We start from the raw sequence: 24,310 nt of genomic DNA on the forward strand, positions 1-24,310 counted from the left end.
AAAAATCCCAAAAATCCCCCAAAAAATCCCAGAAAATCCTGAAAAAAAATTTAAAACCCCAAAAAACCTCAGAAAATCCTCCAAAAAATTCCCAAAAAATCCCAAAAAAATTCCCCCAAAAATTCCCCAAAAAATCCCAAAAATTCCCCAAAAACCCAGAAAATTCCCAAAAAATCCCCAAAAAATCCCAACCCCCCCCAAAATCCCAGAAAATCCCAAAAAACCCCAAATCCCCAATCCCCAATCCCCCAATCCATCCCAATCCCCAATCCCAACCCCAATCCCAATCCCAATCCCCAATCCCATCCAATCCAATCCCAATCCCAATCCCAATCCCAATCCCAATCCCCAATCCCCATCCCCATCCCCATCCCAATCCGAATCCCAATCCCATCCCTATCCCAATGCCAATGCCAATGCCAATCCCAATGCCAATCCCAATCCCAACCCCAATCCAATCCCCATCCCAATCCCCATCCCAATCCCAATCCCCTATCCCAATCCCAATGCCAATCCCAATCCCCATCCCAATCCCAATCCCACCCATTCCCAGTCCCCGGTACCTTTTTGTGGGAGGAGAGCACGAGGAGGTCGCGCAGGCCCCCGAAGGGCCGGGCCAGGCCGGCGATGTCCTGGTGGCCGCAGCCCTTGGCCGGCAGGTTGGACAGCAGCAGCACGCGGCTGGGCTCGGGGGAGCCGGCCTGCGCCGGGGACGGCAGCCCACATCCCCATCCTGATCCCGGATCCCAGATCCCCATCCTGATCCCAAATCCTCATCCTGATCCCGATCCCAGATCCCCATCCTGATCCCAGATCCCAGATCCCCATCCTGATCCCGGATCCCCATCCTGATCCCGGATCCCAGATCCCCATCCTGATCCCAAATCCTCATCCTGATCCCGATCCCAGATCCCATCCTGATCCCAGATCCCAGATCCCCATCCTGATCCCAGATCCCCATCCTGATCCCAGATCCAGATCCCCATCCTGATCCCGGATCCCCATCCTGATCCCGGATCCCAGATCCCCATCCTGATCCCGGATCCCAGATCCCCATCCTGATCCCGGATCCCCATCCTGATCCCGATCCCAGATCCCCATCCTGATCCCGGATCCTCATCCTGATCCCGGATCCCCATCCTGATCCCGGATCCCCATCCTGATCCCGATCCCAGATCCCCATCCTGATCCCGGATCCCCATCCTGATCCCGATCCCAGATCCCCATCCTGATCCCGGATCCCCATCCTGATCCCGGATCCTCATCCTGATCCCGGATCCTCATCCTGATCCCGGATCCCCATCCTGATCCCCGGATCCCCATCCTGATCCCAATCCCCATCCTGATCCCGATCCCAGATCCCCATCCTGATCCCGGATCCTCATCCTGATCCCGATCCCAGATCCCCATCCTGATCCCGGATCCCCATCCTGATCCCGGATCCCCATCCTGATCCCGATCCCAGATCCCCATCCTGATCCCGGATCCCCATCCTGATCCGATCCCAGATCCCCATCCTGATCCCGGATCCCACATCCCATCCTGATCCCAAATCCCCATCCTGATCCCCATCCCAGATCCCCATCCTGATCCCAAATCCTCATCCTGATCCGATCCCAGATCACCATCCTGATCCCGAAACCCTAACCCTAACCCTAACCCTAACCCAGATCCCCATCCTGATCCCGATCCCCATCCTGATCCCAGATCCCCATCCTGATCCCAGATCCCATCCTGATCCCCATCCCAGATCCCCATCCTGATCCCAAATCCCCATCCTGATCCCAAATCCCCATCCTGATCCCGGATCCTCATCCTGATCCCGATCCCAGATCCCCATCCTGATCCCGATCCCAGATCCCCATCCTGATCCCAGATCCTCATCCTGAGCCCCATCCCAGATCCCCATCCTGATCCCAAATCCCCATCCTGATCCCGATCCCAGATCCCCATCCTGATCCCAGATCCCCATCCTGATCCCATCCCAGATCCCCATCCTGATCCCAAATCCTCATCCTGAGCCCCATCCCAGATCCCCATCCTGATCCCAAATCCTCATCCTGATCCCGATCCCAGATCACCATCCTGATCCCGGATCCTCATCCTGATCCCGGATCCTCATCCTGATCCTGATCCCAAATCCCCATCCTGATCCCGGATCCTCATCCTGATCCCGGATCCTCATCCTGATCCGATCCCAAATCCTCATCCTGATCCCAAATCCTCATCCTGATCCCGGATCCCCATCCTGATCCCGATCCCAAATCCCCATCCTGATCCCGGATCCTCATCCTGATCCCGATCCCAGATCCCCATCCTGATCCCAGATCCTCATCCTGATCCCGATCCCAGATCCCCATCCTGATCCCAGATCCTCATCCTGATCCCGATCCCAGATCCCCATCCTGATCCCCATCCCAGATCCCCATCCTGATCCCAGATCCCCATCCTGATCCCGGATCCCCATCCTGATCCCAAATCCTCATCCTGATCCCGATCCCAGATCCCCATCCTGATCCCAAATCCTCATCCTGAGCCCCATCCCAAATCCTCATCCTGAGCCCCATCCCAAATCCTCATCCTGATCCCGAGCCCAAATCCTGAGCTCAAATCCCAATCCTGATCCCGATCCCAAATCCTGAGCTCAAATCCCAATCCTGAGCCCAAATCCCAATCCTGAGCTCAAATCCCAATCCCAAATCCTGAGCCCCAATCCCAATCCTGAGCCCAAATCCTGAGCCAAAATCCTGAGCCCCAATCCCAATCCTGAGCTCAATCCTCATCCTGATCCCAAGCCCAAATCCTCATCCTGAGCCCCATCCCCAATCCTCATCCTGATCCCAATCCCAAATCCTGAGCTCAGATCCCCATCCTGATCCCGATCCCAAATCCTGAGCTCAAATCCCAAATCCTGAGGTCAAATCCCAATCCAAATCCCAGTCCCAAATCCTGAACTCAAATCCTCATCCTGATCCCAATCCCAAATCCTCATCCTGAGCCCCATCCCCAATCCTGAGCCTGAGCTCCATCCCGATCCCCAATCCTGAGCCCAAATCCTCATCCTGATCCCGATCCAAATCCTTATCCTGATCTCAAATCCTCATCCTGAGCCCAAATCCTCATCCTGAGCTCCATCCCCATCCCGAATCCTGAGCCCGAATCCCAATCCTGAGCCCGAATCCCAATCCTGAGCCCAAATCCCACTCCTAAGCCACATCCCCATCCCAAATCCTGATCCTGAGCTCCATCCCAATCCCAAATCCTCATCCTGATCCCAAATCCTGGTCCTGATCCCAAATCCTCATCCTGAGCCCCATCCCTATCCCGAATCCTCATCCTGATCCCGATCCCACAACTCCCGGTTCCCATTCCAAAGGGAATCCCAATCCCCATCCTGATCCCCATCCCAATCCCAATCCCACAGCTCACTGTTCCCACTGTTCCCTTCCCAATGGGAATCCCCATCCCAATCCCAATCCTGATCCCACACCTCGCCATTCCCATCCCAAAGGGAATCCCAATCCCAATCCCGATCCCAGAGCTCCTGTTCCCATCCCCAAGGAAATTCCCACCCCAATCCCAATCCCAATCCCAATCCCAATCCCGATCCCACATCTCACTGTTCTCATCCCAAAGGGAATCCCAATCCCAAAAGGGCTGGATGTTGGGACTGTAGGGAATCACTGGGAAAGCAGGGAAATTCCCAATGTTCCCAAATCCCCACAATTCCCAAATCCCACAATTCCCAAATCCCAAATCCCCAAATCCCCCCAAAATCCCCAAATCCCGCTGACCTTCCCTCCTGGCTCCGTGGATTCCTCACTCGCTGGAAGCTCTGAAAATGGGGAAAAGGAGCAGCTCGACCCTACAAAATTCCCCAAATCCCAAATTCCCTTCAATCCCCTTTTCCCCCAACATTTTTCCCAACATTTTCCCCATTTTTCCCCAATTTTTCCCCATTTTTTCCCCATTTTTCCTCCATTTTTTCCCAATTTTTCCCCATTTTTTTCATTTTTCTCCCATTTTCCCCCTTTTTTCCCCATTTTCCCCAATTTTTTTCTTATTTTTCCCAGTTTTTTTCCCCATTTTCTCCTGTTTTATTCCTATTTTTGAAATTCCCATTCTCCCAATTTTTCCCCATTTTCCCCAAGGTTTTGTTTCCCATTTTCCCTGATTTTTTCCAATTTTTTTTCCCATTTTCCCAAGATTTTTCTCAAGACTTCCCCCCTATTTCCCAAAGCATTTTTATCCCATTTCCCCAATTTTTTATTCCCATTTTCCCATTTTTTTCCCCATTTCCCAAGTTTTTTTTTCCTTTTTTCTTTCCCCTTTTCCCAAGTTTTTTTTTCCCATTTCCCCAAGGTTTTTCCCAAATTTCCCCCATTTTCCTGAGGATTTCCCCCCTCATTTTCCCAATTTTTAATCCATTTTAGCAAAATTTTCCCTTTTTTTTTTTCCCAATTTTCCCCCATTTTCCCAATTTTATTCTCCCATTTTCCCATTTTTTCCCAAGTTTTTCTCCCATTTCCTCTTTTTTTTCCCATTTTCTTTTTCCCCTTTTTCCCAAATTTTTTTCCCAATTTTTTCCCTTTTCCTCAACTTTTTTTTTCCATTTTCTTTTCAATTTTCCATTTTTTTCCCATTTTCCAATTTTTTTTGCCAATTTTTCCCATTTTTTCCCATTCTTTCCTCTTTTCCCCAATTCTTTATTTTCCATTTTCTTTTTCCATTTTTTAATTTTCTTTTTTTCCCATTTTCCCAACTTCTATCCCCATTTTATTTCCCCATTTTCCCAATTTTTTCCCCCAATTTCTCCCCCAATTTTCCCAAATTTTTTTGCCAATTTTTTTCCATTTTCCCAACTTTTTTCCCAAATTTTCCCCCTCATTTCCCCCACTTTTTTTCCCATTTTCTTTTCCATTTTCTGACTTTTTTTTCCCATTTTCCCAACTTCTATCCCCATTTTATTTCCCCTTTTTTTTCCATTTTCCCAATTTTTTCCCAATTTCTCCCCCAATTTTCCCAAATCCTTTTGCCAATTTTTTCCATTTTCTGATTTTTCAACATTTTTCCAAGTTTTTTACCATTTTTCCCAATTTTTTTCCCATTTTCTCCCCCAATTTTCCCAAATCCTTTTTGCCAATTTTTTTCCATTTTCCCAACTTTTTCCCATTTTCTTTCCAATTTTCTGTTTTTTTTCCCATTTTCAACATTTTTGCCAATTTCCCCCCATTTTTCCAAGTTTTTTTCCCATTTTCCCAAGTTTTTTGCCAATTTTTTCCCATTTTTTTCCCATTTTCCCAACCTCTATCCCCATTTTATTTCCCCATTCTCCCACTTTTTTTTTCCCCAATTCCCAAGTTTTTTTTTTTCCATTTTTCCCCTTTTTTTTTTCCCTCCAGCTCCACAAAAATCCCCCCAAACCCTGGAAAATTCCCCAAATTCCTGGAATTACCTGGCCCTGCCTCGGGGGCTCTCCCGGCCTCCTCCACCTCGGGGCAACTTTTGGGGTTGGAATTTTTGGGGTTGGAATTTTTGGGGTTGGAATTTTTGGGGTCTGATCCCGGAATTTCCAGCCCGGAATCTTCGGCCGCTGATTTTCCTACAGGGAAAAAAAAAAACCCAGCAGCTGCTGCAGCTGCTCCAATTCCCACTTTTCCCCTTTTTCCCACTTTTTTTCCCATTTTCCCAAATTTTTTCCCCCATTTTTCACCATTTTCCCACTTTTTTTCCCATTTTCCCAACGTTTTTTTTCCCCATTTTTCCCATTTTTTCCCATTTTTTCCCCATTTTTCAATTTTTTTCCCATTTTCCCCCATTTTTCTCCTTTTTTTCCCATTTTTTCCTTTTTTTCCATTTTTTACCATTTTATCCCATTTTCCCTTTTTTTTTCCCATTTTTTCCCCATTTTTTTCACATTTTCCCCCTTTATCCCCATTTTTCCCCATTTTCCCTATTTTTCCCTTTTCTTCCCCATTTTTTCCCAATTTTTCCCCATTTTTCCCCATTTTCCCGTTATTTCCATTTTTATCCCAATTTTTTTCATTTTCCCCATTTTCCCCCATTTTCCCCATTTTTTCCCATTTTTCCCATTATTTCCATTTTTCCCCATTTTTTCCCATTTTCCCCATTTTTCCCCATTTTTCCCATTTTTTCCCATTTGTTTCCCTTTTTTTCCCCTTTTTTTCCATTTTTACCCCAATTTTTTTCATTTTTCCCATGTTTTCCCATTTTTGCCAATCTTTTTCCCATTGTCCCCTATTTTTCCCATTTTCCCTTTTCTTCCCCATTTTTCCCCATTTTCCCCATTTTTTTCCATCTTTTCCTTTTCCCCATTTTTCCCCATTTTCTCCATTTTTCCCATTTTCCCTTTTTTCCCATTTTTTCCCCATTTTTCCCCATTTTTTCCCATTTTCCCCCCATTTTTCTTCCCATTTTTTCCTTTTTTCCCATTATTTCCATTTTTCCCCATTTTCCCCGTTTTTCCCCATTTTCCCCCTATTTTTCCCCATTTTTCTCCCATTTTCCCCATTTTTTCCCTATTTCTCCCATTTTCCCATTTTTCCCCATTTGTTTCCCCTTTTTTTCCCTTTTTTTCCATTTTTATCCCAATTTTTTTCATTTTTCCCCCATTTTTCCCATTTTCCCTTTTTTTCCTTTTCTTCCCCATTTTTCCCCATTTTCCCATTATTTCCATTTTTTCCCCATTTTTTTCCCATTTTTCCCCATTTTTCTCCTTTTTTTCCATTTTTTCCCTTTTTTCCCCATTTTCCCCATATTTTCCCCCATTTTTCCCATTTTTTCCATTTTCCCCATTTTTCCAATTTTCTCCCATTTTTCCCCCACTTTTTTCCATTTTTCCCATTTCCCCCCATTTTCCTTCCCATTTTTTCCCTTTTTTTTCAAAATTTTTTCCCATTTTTCCCCATTTTTCCCCTTTTTTTTTCCAATTTTCCCCATTTTTTCCCAATTTTTCTCCAATTTTTCCCATTTTCCCCCATTTCCCCCTCACCTCCCACACTCGACGTTTTCTTCACTTTTTTCTCCCCTGGAATTTTCTTCACTTTTTCCTTTTTTTCTAAAAAAAAAAAAAAATAAAAATCCCAAAAAATCCAAGAAATTCCAGAGATAGGAGCAAAAAAAAAAAAGGGATTTTGGGGAAAAAAATTGATTTTTTTAGAGGTAAAAAATCCCAAAATTTCAATTAAATCCAGGGAAATTTGAGTAAAAAAAAAGGGATTTTGGAAGGAAAAAATCAAATTTTAGGGTAAAAAATCCCCAAATTTAAATTAATTCTGAGGGAAATTTGGGGTGAAAAAGGGGGATTTTGGAATGAAAAAAATCAGATTTTTTGTGGTAAAAAATCCCAACATTTCAATTAAATCTGAGGGAATTTGGGGTGAAAAATGAGGATTTTTTGAGGGTAAAAATGGCAAAATTGAAATAAAATCCAGAGAAAAAAAAGGAGGATTTTAAGGGAAAAAAGTGAATTTTTGAAGGATTTTGGGGGAAAAATCTGATTTTTTTAAGAGGCAAAAATTCCCAAAATTTAAATTAAATTCAGGGAAATTTGGGTTAAAAAAGGGGATTTTGGAATGAAAAAATTCAGATTTTTGGAGTAAAAAATCCCAAAATTTCAATTAAATCTGAGGGAATTTGGGGTGAAAAAAGGGGATTTTTGAGAAGGATTTTGGGGGAAAAGTTGAATTTTTGGAAAAATTGAGAAAATTTTTTTGGGGAAAAAAAAATTCTGATTTTTGAGGGTAAAAAAGTCAAAATTTAAATAAAATCTAGAAAAAAAAAGGAGGATTTTAAGGGAAAAATTGGATTTTTAGTGGAAAAAAAGTGAATTTTTGAAGGGTTTTTGGGGGAAAAAAATGAATTTTAGGGAAAAAAAAATGGATTTGGGGGAATTATTGTGATTTTTTTTAGGGGAAAATTCCAAACTTGGAATTAATTCCTGGAGAATTTTGGGAAAAAAAATTTTGGGAAAGAAAGAAAATTTTGGGGAAAAAAAAGAGAATTTTGGGGAAAAATTGAGAATTTTTAGGGTAAAAAAAAAGAGAATTTTGGGGGAAAAAAGGAGAATTTTGGGGAAAATAAGGAAATTTTGGGGAAAAAAAGAGAATTTTGGGGGAAAAAAGAGAATTTTGGGGGAAAAAAGAGAATTTTGGAAAAAACTGAGAATTTTTGGGGCAAAAAAAGGAATTTTGGGGAAAAAAGGGAGAATTTTGGGGGAAAATGGAGAATTTTTTGGGGAAAAAAAGAGAATTTTGGGAAAAAATTGAGAATTTTGGGAAAAAAAGAAAATTTGGGGAAAAAAGAGAATTTTTGGGGCAAAAAAAAGAATTTTGGGGGAAAAAAATCGGGGAAAAAAGAAGAAATTTGGGAAAATTTGAGAATTTTGGGAAAAAAATTTGGGGGAAAAAAAGAGACTTTTGAAGAAAAAAGAGAATTTTGGGGAAAAAAAGAGAATTTTTGGGAAAATGGAGAATTTTTGGGGGAAAAAAAAAAGAATTTTTGGGGGGGAAATGGAGGAAAAATTTGGATTTTTCGGTGGGGAAAAATTGGGGTTGGAAAAGATTTTGGGTTTTGGGGGAAAAAAAAGAATTTTTGGGAAAAAAAAAGGAAAATTTGGGGGAAAATTGGGAATTTTGGGGAGGGAAAATGAGGCTGGAAGTGAAATTAATGGCAGAGTTTTAATTAATGTTAATTTTTTAATTAATGTCAATTTTTAATTAATATTAATTTTTTAATTAATGGCAGAGTTTTAATTAAAGTCAATTTTTTAATTAATGTCAATTTTTTAATTAATGTCAATTTTTAATTAATATTAATTTTTTAATTAATGGCACAGTTTTAATTAATATTAATTTTTTAATTAATGTCAATTTTAATTAATATTAATTTTTTAATTAATGTTAATTTTTCATTAATGTGGAATTTTTAATTTGAATGAATCCCCAAAAATTTTCCTATTAAACCCAATAAAATGGAAAATTGACTAATTAATTTTAATTAATTAATTTAATTAATTAAGCTGATTAATAATAAGAAGAATAAATAAAATAATAAAAATTAAAAAATAAGCAAATAAATAAAAAGTATTGATAAATAAATAAAAACAAAAAATAAAAATAATAAAATAATAATAATAATTAATAACTAATTAATTATTAATTGGTGGGAGGAGCTCAGGAATGAAAGGAAATCAAAGATTTGGACCCATTAATTTCTCATTAAAAGCCCCAATGAAATGCAAATTAATGCAGCCAGTAATTAATTAATCCATCAGGCTAATTAATAATGAGAATTATTAATGAATTGCCTTCGTTTCATTAACGGAGTCATTAAGAGTTAATTAATGAATGAAAGCAAAGATTTCCTATTAAAAGCCAAGGAAATTAAAATTAATTAAGCCAATAAATTAATTAATGAAGCCAATGAATTCATTAATGAAACCAACAATTCACTGGGTTAATTAATAATTAATTAATAATTAACAAATAAGTAATTAATAATTAAACAAGTTCAGGAATGCAAGGAGATCATTTGGAGCTCAATGATTTCCTATTAAAAGCTAAGAAAAAGAAAATTAATTAAGCCAATTAATTAATTAATAATTCACTGGGTTGACTAATTAATAGTTAATAATTAATTATTAATTCATTAATAATAATTAAGCTCAGGAATGAAAAGAGATCATTTGGACCTCAATGATTTCCTGTTAAAATCCAATTAAATTTTAATTAATTAAGCCAAAACATTCTTTAATTAAGCCAACAAATTAATTAATCAAGCCAATAATTCATTGAGTTGACTAATTATAATTAATTAATAATTAAACGAGCTCAGGAATGAAAAGAAATAATTTGGAGCTCAATGATTCCCTGTTAAAATCCAATTAAATTTTAATTAATTAAGCCAAGGAATTCATTAATTAAGCCAATAATTCATTGGGTTGACTAATTAATAATTAAGTAATAATTAATTAATAATTAAACAAGCTCAGGAATGAAACAAAATCATTTGGAGCTCAATAATTTCCTTTTAAAATGCAATTAAATTAAAATTAATGAAGCCAAGGAATTCATAATGAAGGCAATAATTCATTGGATTGAGTAATTAATAATGAATTAATAATTAATGAATAATTAAACAAGCTCAGGAATGAAGGGAGATCCTTTGGAGCTCAATAATTTCCTATTCAAATCTAATTAAATTAGAATTAATTAAGCCAATAAAGTCTTTAATTAAACCAATAGATTAATTAATTAAGCCAATAATTCATTAGATTAATTAATAATTCATTAAGGATTAATTAATAATTAAACAAGCTCAGGAATGAAAGGAGATCCTTTGGAGCTCAATGATTTCCTGTTCAAATCCAATTAAATTAGAATTAATTAAGCCGATAAATTAATTAATTAAGCCAACAATTCATTAGATTAATCAATAATTCATTAAGAACTAATTAATAATTAAGCTCAGGAATGAAAGGAGATCATTTGGAGCTCAACGATTTCCTGTTCAAATCCAATTAAATTTTAATTAATTAAGCCAATAAAGTCTTTAATTAAGCCAATAATTGATTAGATTAATCAATAATTCATTAAGAACTAATTAATAATTACATGAGCTCAGGAATGCAAGGAGATCCTTTGGAGCTCAATGATTTCCTATTCAAATCTAATTAAAATAGAATTAATTAAGCCAATAAAGTCTTTAATTAAGCCAATAAATTCATTAATTAAGCCAATAATTCATTAATTAATAATTCATTAAGAACAAATTAATAATTAAGCTCAGGAATGCAAGGAGATCATTTGAAGCTCAACGATTTCCTGTTCAAATCCAATTAAATTTTAATTAATTAAGCCAATAAAGTCTTTAATTAAGCCAATAATTGATTAGATTAATTAATAATTCATTAAGAACTAATTAATAATTACACGAGCTCAGGAATGCAAGGAGATCATTTGGAGCTCAACGATTTCCTGTTCAAATCCAATTAAATTAGAATTAATTAAGCCGATAAATTAATTAATTAAGCCAACAAGTCATTAGGTTGACTAATTAATAATTCATTAAGAACTAATTAATAATTAAGCTCAGGAATGCAAGGAGATCATTTGGAGCTCAACGATTTCCTGTTCAAATCCAATTAAATTAGAATTAATTAAGCCAATAAAGTCTTTAATTAAGCCAATAAATTAATTAATTAAGCCAATAATTCATTAATTAATAATTAATTAAGAACTAATTAATAATTAAGCTCAGGAATGCAAGGAGATCCTTTGGAGCTCAAGGGTTTCCTGTTCAAATCCAATTCAGCTCCAATTAACGAAGCGGGTTCACGGGGCGTTAATTAGCCGCAGTGGTTAATTAGCTAACGAAGCGCAGCCTCACCCGTCGGGGCCCTGGGGCTCCTGGCGCCGCCGACTTTCCTGGCAGGGAACAACACCAAAATTACCATGTAATTAGCAATTCTTAATTAATAAACCCCAATGAGGGGCCCAGGGCGGAGCCCCTGAGCAGGCGCTAATGAGGGTAATTAGCGGGGTTAATTAACGAGGGCCTTACCTGGTGCTGGGTGGGGCCTTTTTGGGGGTCAGGAGTCGTTTCCTCACGGCCTTCCTCTCCTGGGAACGGGATTAATTAATCACCAATGCTAATTAGCTATGCATCATTAGCTGTAGGTGATTAATTAATGGGGGAAAATTGGGATTAATCACTAATGCTAATTAGCTATGCATCATTAGCTGTAGGTGATTAATTAATGGGGAAAACTGGGATTAATCACTAATGCTAATTAGCAATGCATCATTAGCTGTAGGTGATTAATGGGAACTAATTAATGGGGAAAATTGGAATTGATTAATTACCAATGGTAATTAGCAATGGATCATTAGCTGTAGGTGATTAATGGGAACTAATTAATGGGGAAAATTGGAATTAATCACTAATGGTAATTAGCAATGGATCATTAGCTGTAGGTAATTAATTAATGGGGAAAATTAGAATTGATTAATCATTAATGGTAATTAGCAATGGATCATTAGCTCTAGGTGATTAATTAATGGGGAAAATTGGAATTTATTAATTACCAATGCTAATTAGCAATGCATCATTAGCTGTAGGTGATTAATTAATGGGGAAAATTGGGATTGATTAATCATTAATGGTAATTAGCAATGCATCATTAGCTGTAGGTGACTAATAGGAATTAATTAATGGGGAAAATGTGAATTGATTAATTACCAATGGTAATTAGCAATGCATCATTAGCTCTAGGTGATTAATTAACGGGGAAAATTAGAATTGATTAATCATTAATGGTAATTAGCAATGGATCATTAGTTGCAGGTAATTATTAATGGGGAAAATTGGAATTGATTAATTACCAATGGTAATTAGCAATGGATCATTAGCTGTAGGTAATTAATGGGAATTAATTAATGGGAAAAATTGGAATTGATTAATAATTGCCATTAATTAGGAATGGGTCCTTTAATGAATTAATGGCAATTAATTAATGGGAAAAACTAGAATTAGTAATTGATATTAATTAGAATGAGATTCTAAACTTTAATCAATTAATGGGAATTAATTAATTAATAGGGAAATTTGAATTAATAATTGTTATTAATTGGGAACGGGATCCTTAACTTTAATCAATTAATGGGAATTAATTATTTAATGGGAAAAATTAGAATTAATAATTGCCATTAATTAGGAACGGATCCTTTAATGAATTAATGGGAATTAATTAATGGAAAATTGGAATTAATAATTGCCATTAATTAGGAACGGGATCACAACTTTAATTAAATAATGAAAATTAATTAGCTAATGGGGAAAATTGGAATTAATTAATAATTGATATTCATTATGAATGGATCCTTTAATGAATTAATGGGAATTAATGAATTAATGGGACTAATTGGAATTAATTAATAAGTGATCTTAATTATGAATGGGATCCTTAACTTTAACGAATTAATGGGAATTAATTAATGGGAAAAAATAGAATTAATAATTGAAATTAATTAGGAACGGGATCCTCAACTTTAAATAATTAATGGGAATTAATTATGTAATGGGAAAAATTAGAATTAATAATTCCCAAATTCCAGGACAGAATTCCCAAATTCCAGGAGGAATTCCCAAATTCCAGGAAGAATTCCCAAATTCCAGGAGGAATTCCCAAATTCCAGGGGAGAATTCCCAAATTCCAGGGGAGAATTCCCAAATTCCAGGACAGAATTCCCAAATTCCAGGAGGAATTCCCAAATTCCAGGACAGAATTCCCAAATTCCAGGAGGAATTCCCAAATTCCAGGAGGGAATTCCCAAATTCCAGGAGGGAATTCCCAAATTCCAATCAGAATTCCCAAATTCCAGGAGGAATTCCCAAATTCCAATCAGAATTCCCAAATTCCAGGAAGAATTCCCAAATTCCAGGAGGAATTCCCAAATTCCAATCGGAATTCCCAAATTCCAGGAGGGAATTCCCAAATTCCAATCGGAATTCCCAAATTCCAGGAGGAATTCCCAAATTCCAGGGGAGAATTCCCAAATTCCAATCAGAATTCCCAAATTCCAATCGGAATTCCCAAATTCCAGGGGAGAATTCCCAAATTCCAATCGGAATTCCCAAATTCCAGGAAGAATTCCCAAATTCCAATCGGAATTCCCAAATTCCAGGAGGGAATTCCCAAATTCCAGGAGGAATTCCCAAATTCCAGGAGGGAATTCCCAAATTCCAATCAGAATTCCCAAATTCCAGGAGGAATTCCCAAATTCCAGCAGGGAATTCCCAAATTCCAGGGGAGAATTCCCAAATTCCAATCGGAATTCCCAAATTCCAGGAGGGAATTCCCAAATTCCAGGACAGAATTCCCAAATTCCAGGAGGGAATTCCCAAATTCCAGGAAGAATTCCCAAATTCCAGAAGGAATTCCCAAATTCCAGGACAGAATTCCCAAATTCCAATCAGAATTCCCAAATTCCAGGAGGAATTCCCAAATTCCAGGAAGAATTCCCAAATTCCAGGACAGAATTCCCAAATTCCAGGAGGAATTCCCAAATTCCAGGAGGGAATTCCCAAATTCCAGGAGGGAATTCCCAAATTCCAATCAGAATTCCCAAATTCCAGGAGGAATTCCCAAATTCCAATCAGAATTCCCAAATTCCAGGAAGAATTCCCAAATTCCAGGAAGAATTCCCAAATTCCAGGAGGAATTCCCAAATTCCAATCGGAATTCCCAAATTCCAGGGGAGAATTCCCAAATTCCAGGAGGGAATTCCCAAATTCCAATCGGAATTCCCAAATTCCAATCGGAATTCCCAAATTCCAGGAGGGAATTCCCAAATTCCAGGGGAGAATTCTCAAATTCCAATCGGAATTCCCAAATTCCAGGAGGAATTCCCAAATTCCAGGAGGGAATTCCCAAATTCCAGGGGGGAATTCCCAAATTCCAATCGGAATTCCCAAATTCCAGGAGGAATTCCCAAATTCCAGGAAGAATTCCCAAATTCCAGGAGGGAATTCCCAAATTCCAGGAGGAATTCCCAAATTCCAGGAGGGAATTCCCAAATTCCAGGGGGGAATTCCCAAATTCCAATCGGAATTCCCAAATTCCAGGAGGAATTCCCAAATTCCAGGAGGGAATTCCCAAATTCCAGGAAGAATTCCCAAATTCCAATCGGAATTCCCAAATTCCAGGAGGAATTCCCAAATTCCAGGAGGGAATTCCCAAATTCCAGGGGGGAATTCCCAAATTCCAATCGGAATTCCCAAATTCCAGGAGGAATTCCCAAATTCCAGGAAGAATTCCCAAATTCCAGGAGGGAATTCCCAAATTCCAGGAGGAATTCCCAAATTCCAGGAGGGAATTCCCAAATTCCAGGGGGGAATTCCCAAATTCCAATCGGAATTCCCAAATTCCAGGCTGGAATTCCCTCTCCCCGCTGGAATTCCCATTGGAATTCCCAGTCAGAATTCCCGGCTGGAATTCCTGCTCAGAATTCCCAGGTTGGAATTCCTACTCCCAATTGGAATTCCCAGCAGGAATTCCCAGTTGGAATTCCCTCTCCCACTGGAATTCCCATTGGAATTCCTTCTCCCAGCTGGAATTCTTTCTCCAACTGGAATTCCCAACCGGAATTCCCAGCTGGAATTCCCTCTGCCATTGAGAACTCCCAGTCAGAATTCCTGGCTGGAATTCCGGCTCCTGGTTGGAATTCCCAGCTGGAATTCCTGCTCAGAATTCCCTCTGGAATTCTGTCTCCCAGTCAGAATTCCCGGTCGGAATTGCTGCTCAGAATTCCCTCTGGAATTCTCTCTCCTGCTCAGAATTCCCTCTGGAATTCCCTGTCCCGCTCAGAATTCCCATGGCATTCCCGCTCAGAATTCCCTCTGGAATTCTCTCTGGAATTCCTGCTCAGAATTCCCTGTGGAATTCCATGTCCTGCTCAGAATTCCTGCTGTGATTCCCACTCAGAATTCCCTCTGGAATTCCCTGTCCCGCTCAGAATTCCCATGGGATTCCCTCTGGAATTCCTGCTCAGAATTCTCAGTGGAATTCCCTGTTCCACTCAGAATTCCCGCTGTGATTTCCTCTCAGAATTCCCGCTCAGAATTCCCATGGGATTCCCTCTGGAATTCCTGCTCAGAATTCTCAGTGGAATTCCCTGTTCCACTCAGAATTCCCGCTGTGATTCCCTCTCAGAATTCCCGCTCAGAATTCCCATGGGATTCCCTCTCAGAATTCCCACTCAGAATTCCCTGTGGAATTCCCTGTCCCGCTCAGAATTCCCGTGGGATTCCCTCTCAGAATTCCCACTCAGAATTCCCTGTGGAATTCCCTGTCCTGCTCAGAATTCCCATGGGATTCCCTCTGGAATTCCCGCTCAGAATTCCCTCTGGAATTCCCTGTCCCGCTCAGAATTCCCGTGGTATTCCCTCTCAGAATTCCTGTGGGATTCCCTCTCAGAATTCCTGCTCAGAATTCCCTGTGGAATTCCCTGTCCCACTTAGAATTCCCTGTGGAATTCCCTGTCCCGCTCAGAATTCCCATGGCATTCCCTCCGGAATTCCCGGCTCTGACCTGCGCTCCCTCGGCCACGCTGACGCGGACGCGTTTCCCGTTCAGCAGCAGCGGCGCCGTCTCCGCGAAGGCGACGGCAGCGAGCACGGCCTCGCGGTAGTTCATCTCCAGGTAGGCCTGCGGCATTCCCAAAATTCCCCAATTCCCGGCATTCCCGGCATTCCCAGCGTTCCCCAATTCCCGGCATTCCCAGCATTCCCGGCATTCTCAGCATTCCCAACGTTCCCGGTATTCCCAACATTCCCAGCATTCCCAACATTCCTGCATTCCCACATTCCCAATCCCAATCCCCCATTCCCAGTCCCAAATTCCCAATCCCAAATTCCCAATCCCAATCCCACATCCCCAATCCCACATCCCCATCCCCAATCCCATTCCCACATTCCCACTCCCCCATTCCCACATCCCCAATCCCATTCCCATCCCCATTCCCATCCCCATTCCCACATTCCCAATCCCATTCCCACATCCCCAATCCCATCCCCATTCCCATATTCCCACATTCCCAATCCCAATCCCACATCCCCAAACCCATTCCCAATCCCAATCCCACATTCCCAATCCCCCAATCCCCAATCCCAATCCCACATCCCACATTCCCAATCCCAATCCCACATCCCCATTCCCAATTCCAATCCCACATCCCTATTCCCAATCCCACATCCCCAATCCCAAATTCCCCCATTCCCATTCCCAATCCCCCATTCCCATTCCCAATCTCTCATTCCCATTCCCACATCCCCATTCCCAATCCCATTCCCATCCCCAATCCCATTTCCACATCCCCAATCCCATTCCCAATCCCAATCCCACATCCCCAATCCCATATTCCCATTCCCATTCCCAATCCCACATCCCCAATCCCAATCTCAAATTCCCAATCCCAATCTCACATCCCCAATCCCACATCCCCATCCCCATTCCCATTCCCATTCCCAATCCCAAATTCCCCCATTCCCCCATTCCCATTCCCCCAATCCCAAATTCCCCCATTCCCACATTCCCAATCCCATCCCACATTCCCACACTCCCCCATCCCCATCCCCACTCCCGCTCCCAGCCCTGCCGCTGACCTGGTTGCGGGAGCGCAGCACGATGAGGTCGCTGACCTTGCCGAAGGGCTGCAGCAGCCGCTTGATGTCCTGCTCGGAAAATCCCGAATCCGGCAGCTCCGAGAGCTGCAGCACGGTCCCGCAGCTCAGCAGCTCCTCCCGCAGCAGCTGCCGGGCCCAGAACCCGCAGTCAGCCCAGCATTCCCAGAGATCCCAAAATCCGCAGTCAGCCCAGCATTCCCAAAAACCCGCAGTCAGCCCAGCATTCCCAGAGATCCCAAAATCCGCAGTCAGCCCAGCATTCCCAAAAACCCGCAGTCAGCCCAGCATTCCCAGAGATCCCAAAACCCGCAGTCAGCCCAGCATTCCCAGAGATCCCAGAACCCGGGAGTCAGCCCAGCATTCCCAGAGATCCCAAAACCCGCAGTCAGCCCAGCATTCCCAGAGATCCCAAAACCCGCAGTCAGCCCAGCATTCCCAGAGATCCCAAAACCCGCAGTCAGCCCAGCATTCCCACAATTCCCAAAACCCGCAGTCAGCCCAGCATTCCCAGAGATCCCAAAACCCGCAGTCAGCCCAGCATTCCCAGCATTCCCAAAACCCGCAGTCAGCCCAGCATTCCCAGAGATCCCAAAACCCGCAGTCAGCCCAGCATTCCCAGAGATCCCAAAACCCGCAGTCAGCCCAGCATTCCCAGCATTCCCAAAACCCGCAGTCAGCCCAGCATTCCCAGAGATCCCAAAATCTGGAGTCAGCCCAGCATTCCCAGAGATCCCAAAACCCGCAGTCAGCCCAGCATTCCCAGAGATCCCAAAACCCGCAGTCAGCCCAGCATTCCCAGAGATCCCAGAACCCGCAGTCAGCCCAGCATTCCCAGAATTCCCAAAAACCCGCAGTCAGCCCAGCATTCCCAGAGATCCCAAAACCCGCAGTCAGCCCAGCATTCCCAGAGATCCCAAAAACCCGCAGTCAGCCCAGCATTCCCAGAGATCCCAAAACCCGCAGTCAGACCAGCATTCCCAGCATTCCCAAAACCCGCAGTCAGCCCAGCATTCCCACAATTCCCAAAACCCGCAGTCAGCCCAGCATTCCCAGCGATCCCAAAATCCACAGTCAGCCCAGCATTCCCAGAGATCCCAAAACCCGCAGTCAGACCAGCATTCCCAGCATTCCCAAAACCCGCAGTCAGACCAGCATTCCCACAATTCCCAAAATCCGCAGTCAGACCAGCATTCCCAGCATTCCCAAAACCCGCAGTCAGCCCAGCATTCCCACAATTCCCAAAACCCGCAGTCAGCCCAGCATTCCCAGCATTCCCAAAATCCGCAGTCAGCCCAGCATTCCCAGAGATCCCAAACCCGCAGTCAGCCCAGCATTCCCAGAGATCCCAAAACCCGCAGTCAGCCCAGCATTCCCAGAATTCCCAAAACCCGCAGTCAGCCCAGCATTCCCAAAGATCCCAAAACCCGCAGTCAGCCCAGCATTCCCAGCATTCCCAAAACCCACAGTCAGCCCAGCATTCCCAGCATTCCCAAAACCCGCAGTCAGACCAGCATTCCCACAATTCCCAAAATCCGCAGTCAGACCAGCATTCCCAGAGATCCCAAAACCCGCAGTCAGCCCAGCATTCCCACAATTCCCAAAACCCGCAGTCAGCCCAGCATTCCCAGCATTCCCAAAACCCGCAGTCAGCCCAGCATTCCCACAATTCCCAAAACCCGCAGTCAGCCCAGCATTCCCAGAGATCCCAGAACCCGCAGTCAGCCCAGCATTCCCAGAGATCCCAAAACCCGCAGTCAGCCCAGCATTCCCACAATTCCCAAAACCCGGGAGTCAGCCCAGCATTCCCACAATTCCCAAAACCCGCAGTCAGCCCAGCATTCCCACAATTCCCAAAATCCGGAGTCAGCCCAGCATTCCCAGCATTCCCAAAACCCGCAGTCAGCCCAGCATTCCCACAATTCCCAAAATCCGGAGTCAGCCCAGCATTCCCAAAGATCCCAAAAACCCAGAGTCAGCCCAGAATTCCCAGAATTCCCAAAATCCGGAGTCAGACCAGCATTCCCAGAATTCCCAAAAATCCGGGAGTCAGCGAGGATTCCCAAAAACCCAGAGTCAGCCCAGAATTCCCAAAAACCCGGGAGTCAGCCAAGAATTCCCAGAAATCCCCAAAATCTGGGAATCAGCCCAGCATTCCCAAAAATCCCAAAACCCGGAGTCAGCCCAGAAATCCCCAAAACCCGGAGTCAGCCCAACATTCCCAAAAATCCACAAATCCGGGAGTCAGCCCAGCATTCCCAAGGATCCCAAAACCCGGAGTCAGCCCAACATTCCCAAAAATCCCAAAATCCGGGAGTCAGCCGAGAATTCCCAGAAATCCCAAAAACCCGGAGTCAGCCAAGAATTCCCAAAAATCCCCAAAATCTGGGAATGAGCAGCTGCAAAAACAGAGAATTCCCAAAAACCCGGGAATTCTGGGCTTTTTCTCACCAGAATTCCCATTAAAACCCCAGAATTCCCCAAACCCCACAAATTCCCAAAAAACGCAGCAATACCCAAATCCACCAAACCCCAGAAACCCCAAACCCCAGGAATTCCTGAAACCCCAGAACCCCAAAACCCCAAAAATCCCAGGAATTTGTCAAACCCCAGAAATTCCCAAATCCTGCAAATCCCAGGAATCCCAAACCCCAGGAATCCCCAAAACCCCAGAACCCCAAAACCCCACAAACCCCAGGAATTCCCCTCAAACCCCAGAAATTCGTCAAATCCCAGAAATTCCCAAACCCCACAAACCCCAGGAATCCCCACAAACCCCAGAACCCCAAAATCCCACAAACCCCACAAATTCCCAAACCCTACAAACACCAGAAATTCCCAAACCCTACAAACCCCAGGAATTCCCCCAAACCCCAGAACCCCAAAATCCCACAAACCCCACAAATTCCCAAACCCTACAAACCCCAGGAATTCCCCCAATCCCAGCAACTCCCCAAAACCCCAGAAACCCCAGGAATTTGTCAAACCCCAGGAATTCCCAAACCCTACAAACCCCAGGAATCCCTGAAACCCCAGAACCCCAAAACCCCAGGAATTCCCCCAAACCCCAGGAATCCCAAACCCCAGGAATTCCTGAAACCTCAGAACCCCAAAACCCCAGGAATTCCCCCAAACCCCAGGAATCCCAAACCCCAGGAATTCCTGAAACCTCACAACCCCAAACCCCAAAATCCCCAAGAATTCCCCCAAACCCCAGAACCCCAAAACCCCACAAACCCCAGGAATTCCCTCAAAACCCAGAATTCCAAACCCCTCAAACCCCAGGAATCCTCAAACCCCAGAATCCCAAAACCCCAGGAATTCCCAAACCCTACAAACCCCAGGGATTCCCCAAAACCCCACAAACCCCAGAACCCCAAAACCCCACAAACCCCAGGAATTCCCAAATCCTGCAAACCCCAGGAATTCCCCTAAACCCCAGAACCCCAAAACCCCAGGAATTCCCAAACCCTACAAACCCCAGGGATTCCCCAAAACCCCACAAACCCCAGGAATCCCAAACCCCAGGAATCCCCACAAACCCCAGAACCCCAAAACCCCACAAACCCCAGGAATCCCAAACCCCAGGAATCCCTGAAACCCCAGAACCCCAAAACCCCACAAACCCCAGGAATCCCTGAAACCCCAGAAACCCCAAAACCCCCCAAACCCCCAAAACTCCCCAAACATCCCCCAAAACCCCAAACCCACCCTGTTGTAGGGCTGGCTCTTCCCGGGCTGCTCCTCGCCCCGCTCCATTTTTGGGGTCCCCCCGGGGCTCTCGGGGGCTCCGTCCTTTGTCGCCGCTTTCGGGGTTTTTTTAGGGTTGGCGGGGCTCTCGGGCGCTCCATCCTTTGAGGCCGCTTTTGGGGTTTTTTTGGGGTTGGCGGGGCTCTCGGGGGCTCCGTCCCGCGGCGCCGCTTTTGGGGTTTTTTTGGGGTTCGGGGCGCCCCTGGCGGGCGGCGGCTCCTGCAGCGCCCCCTGCAGGCCGCGCTGCCGCTGGAACTCGGCCAGGAAGCGCGGCCCGAGCGAGCGAACCACGGCCTCGAGAGCGGCCCGGCCTGCGGGGAGAGCGGGACACTGGGAATGGGGAATGGGAATGGGGATATGGGAATGGGAATGGGAATGGGGATATGGGAATGGGGATTGGGATTGGGGATATGGGATTGGGGAATGGGATTGGGGATTGGGATTGGGGAATGGGAATGGGGATATGGGATTGGGATTGGGATTGGGGATATGGGATTGGGGACTGGGGAATGGGATTGGGGAATGGGATTGGGGATTGGGGAATGGGATTGGGGATTGGGATTGGGATTGGGATTGGGGATATGGGATTGGGGACTGGGGAATGGGATTGGGGAATGGGATTGGGGATTGGGGAATGGGATTGGGGATTGGGATTGGGATTGGGGGAAATGGGATTGGGGGAAATGGGATTGGGGATTGGGGAATGGGATTGGGGATTGGGATTGGGATTGGGGGAAATGGGATTGGGGGAAATGGGATTGGGGATATGGGAATGGGATTGGGGGAAAATGGGATTGGGGATTGGGGAATGGGATTGGGGAATGGGATTGGGGAATGGGATTGGGGAATGGGGAAATGGGATTGGGGGAAATGGGATTGGGGATATGGGATTGGGGAATGGGATTGGGATTGGAGGAAAATGGGATTGGGGAAAATGGGATTGGGGATATGGGAATGGGATTGGGGAATGGGATTGGGGGAAAATGGGATTGGGATTGGAGGAAATGGGATTGGGGATATGGGATTGGGATTGGGGAAAATGGGATTGGGGAAAATGGGATTGGGGAATGGGATTGGGGAATGGGATTGGGGGAAATGGGATTGGGGATTGGGATTGGGGGAAAATGGGATTGGGGAATGGGACTGGGGAATGGGGATATGGGATTGGGGAATGGGGGAAAATGGGGATATGGGAATGGGATTGGGGAATGGGATTGGGGAAAATGGCATTGGGGAATGGGATTGGGGAAAATGGGATTGGGGATTGGGGAAATGGGATTGGGGAATGGGATTGGGGAAAATGGGATTGGGGAATGGGGAATGGGATTGGGGAATGGGATTGGGGGAAATGGCATTGGGGAATGGGATTGGGGAATGGGATTGGGGGAAATGGGGAATGGGGAATGGGATTGGGAAATGGGATTGGGGAATGGGATTGGGGAATGGGATTGGGGGAAAAAATGGGGATTTGGGGGAAAATGGGGATTGGGGAATGGGATTGGGAAATGGGATTGGGAAATGGGATTGGGAAATGGGATTGGGGAATGGGGATTTGGGGAAAATGGGATTGGGGAATGGGATTGGGGAATAGGGAATGGGATTGGGGAATGGGGAAATGGGATTGGGGAATGGGATTGGGGAATGGGAATGGGGAATGGGGATTGGGGGATTGGGGGATTGGGTATTTGGGAATGGGATTGAAGAATGGGATTGGGGACATGGAATTGGGGAATGGGATTGGGGGAAAATGGGGAATTTGGGGGGAAAATGGGGATTTGGGGGAAATGGGGATTGGGGATTGGGGAAATGGAATTGGGGAATGGGATTGAGGAATGGGGAAATGGGATTGGGAAATGGGATTGGGGAAAATGGGATTGGGGAATGGGGAAATGGGATTGGCGGAAAATGGGGATTGGGGAATGGGGAAATGGGATTGGGGAATGGGGAAATGGGATTGGGGAATGGGATTGGGGAATGGGATTGGGGATTGGGATTGGGGAATGGGGAAATGGGATTGGGATTGGGGGAAAATGGGATTGGGGAATGGGATTGGGGAATGGGATTGGGGATTGGGATTGGGGAATGGGAATGGGGAACGGGATTGGGGAACGGGATTGGGGAATGGGATTGGGGAATGGGATTGGGGATTGGGATTGGGGATTGGGATTGGGGATTGGGGAATGGGATTGGGGAATGGGATTGGGGAAAATGGGGAAATGGGATTGGGGAAATGGGATTGGGGGAAATGGGGAATGGGGAAATGGGATTGGGGAAAATGGGGAAATGGGATTGGGGAAATGGGATTGGGGGAAATGGGGAATGGGGAAATGGGATTGGGGAAAATGGGGATTGAGGAATGGGATTGGGGAAATGGGATTGGGGAATGGGATTGGGGAAGAAATGGGGATTTGGGAATGGGATTGGGGAAAATGGGGATTGGGGACTGGGATTGGGGAATGGGATTGGGGAATGGGGAAATGGGGATTTGGGGAAAATGGGATTGGGGAATGGGATTGGGGGAATGGGATTGGGGATTGGGATTGGGGAATGGGATTGGGGAATGGGGAATGGGGATTGGGGGAATGGGTATTTGGGAATGGGATTGGGGAATGGGATTGGGGGAAAATGGGGATTTGGGGGGAATGGGATTGGGGAATGGGATTGGGGAATGGGGGAAAATGGGGATTTGGGGGGAAAATGGGGATTGGGGAATGGGATTGGGGAATGGGGATTTGGGGAAATGGGGATTTTGGGGGGAAATGGGAATTTTGAGGGAAAAAATGGGAATTTTGGGGGGGCAAATGGGAATTTTGGGGGAATTACTGGGAATTTTGAGGGAAAATGGGAATTTTGGGGGGAAATGGGAATTCTTGGGGGGAATTTTGGGAGAAAAAATGGGAATTTTTTGGGGAAAAAATGGGAATTTTGGGGGGGAAATGGGAATTTTTTGGGAATTTTTTTGAAATTTTTTTTTTTGCAATTTTGGGAGAAACAATTGGAAATTTGGGGGGGGGAAGTGGGAATTTTTTTTGGAATTTTGATATTAATTTTTTTTTAATTTTGGGAGAAAAATGGGAATTTTTGGGAAAAAAAAAAAGGGATTTTTTGTGGAATTTTTAAGAAGTTTTGGGAATTTTTTGGGAATTTTCTGGGAATTCTTTGGGACTCTGCTCCTCTCTGACCCCGCAGTACTTACGGGCTGGGAGCCTTCCTGGGCTGCTTTAATTAGTCCTTAATTAGTCCTTAATTAGTCCTTAATTAACGCCCAGCTGCTGCACGGCTGCGGAGAACCCACAGGGCGGTTATTGGTCAGAGAATTCCCAAATTATTGAGATTTATCCCTAAAAAAATCCTGGGA

General features: G+C 44.1%; 1 protein-coding gene across 1 annotated transcript in view; it reads right to left on the reverse strand.

Annotated features, from left to right (window-relative positions):
* The window catches only part of ZNF638 (zinc finger protein 638), a 50,690-nt gene that overhangs the window by 13,111 nt on the left and 13,269 nt on the right, over positions 1-24,310 (reverse strand). Inside the window, exons 6-14 of the mRNA XM_053976689.1 lie at positions 20,914-21,263; positions 17,185-17,331; positions 16,112-16,228; positions 11,584-11,642; positions 11,410-11,447; positions 7,013-7,078; positions 5,456-5,602; positions 3,795-3,865; positions 564-701 (exon numbers count right to left, since the gene is read on the reverse strand). Of these exons, the coding sequence (XP_053832664.1) occupies positions 564-701; positions 3,795-3,865; positions 5,456-5,602; positions 7,013-7,078; positions 11,410-11,447; positions 11,584-11,642; positions 16,112-16,228; positions 17,185-17,331; positions 20,914-21,263 (1,133 nt within the window). The remainder of the gene's footprint in view (positions 1-563; positions 702-3,794; positions 3,866-5,455; positions 5,603-7,012; positions 7,079-11,409; positions 11,448-11,583; positions 11,643-16,111; positions 16,229-17,184; positions 17,332-20,913; positions 21,264-24,310) is intronic.

The sequence above is a fragment of the Vidua macroura genome, chromosome 4 (genome assembly GCF_024509145.1).
Source record: "Vidua macroura isolate BioBank_ID:100142 chromosome 4, ASM2450914v1, whole genome shotgun sequence".
In the NCBI taxonomy this organism is placed as follows: Eukaryota; Metazoa; Chordata; class Aves; order Passeriformes; family Viduidae; genus Vidua; species Vidua macroura.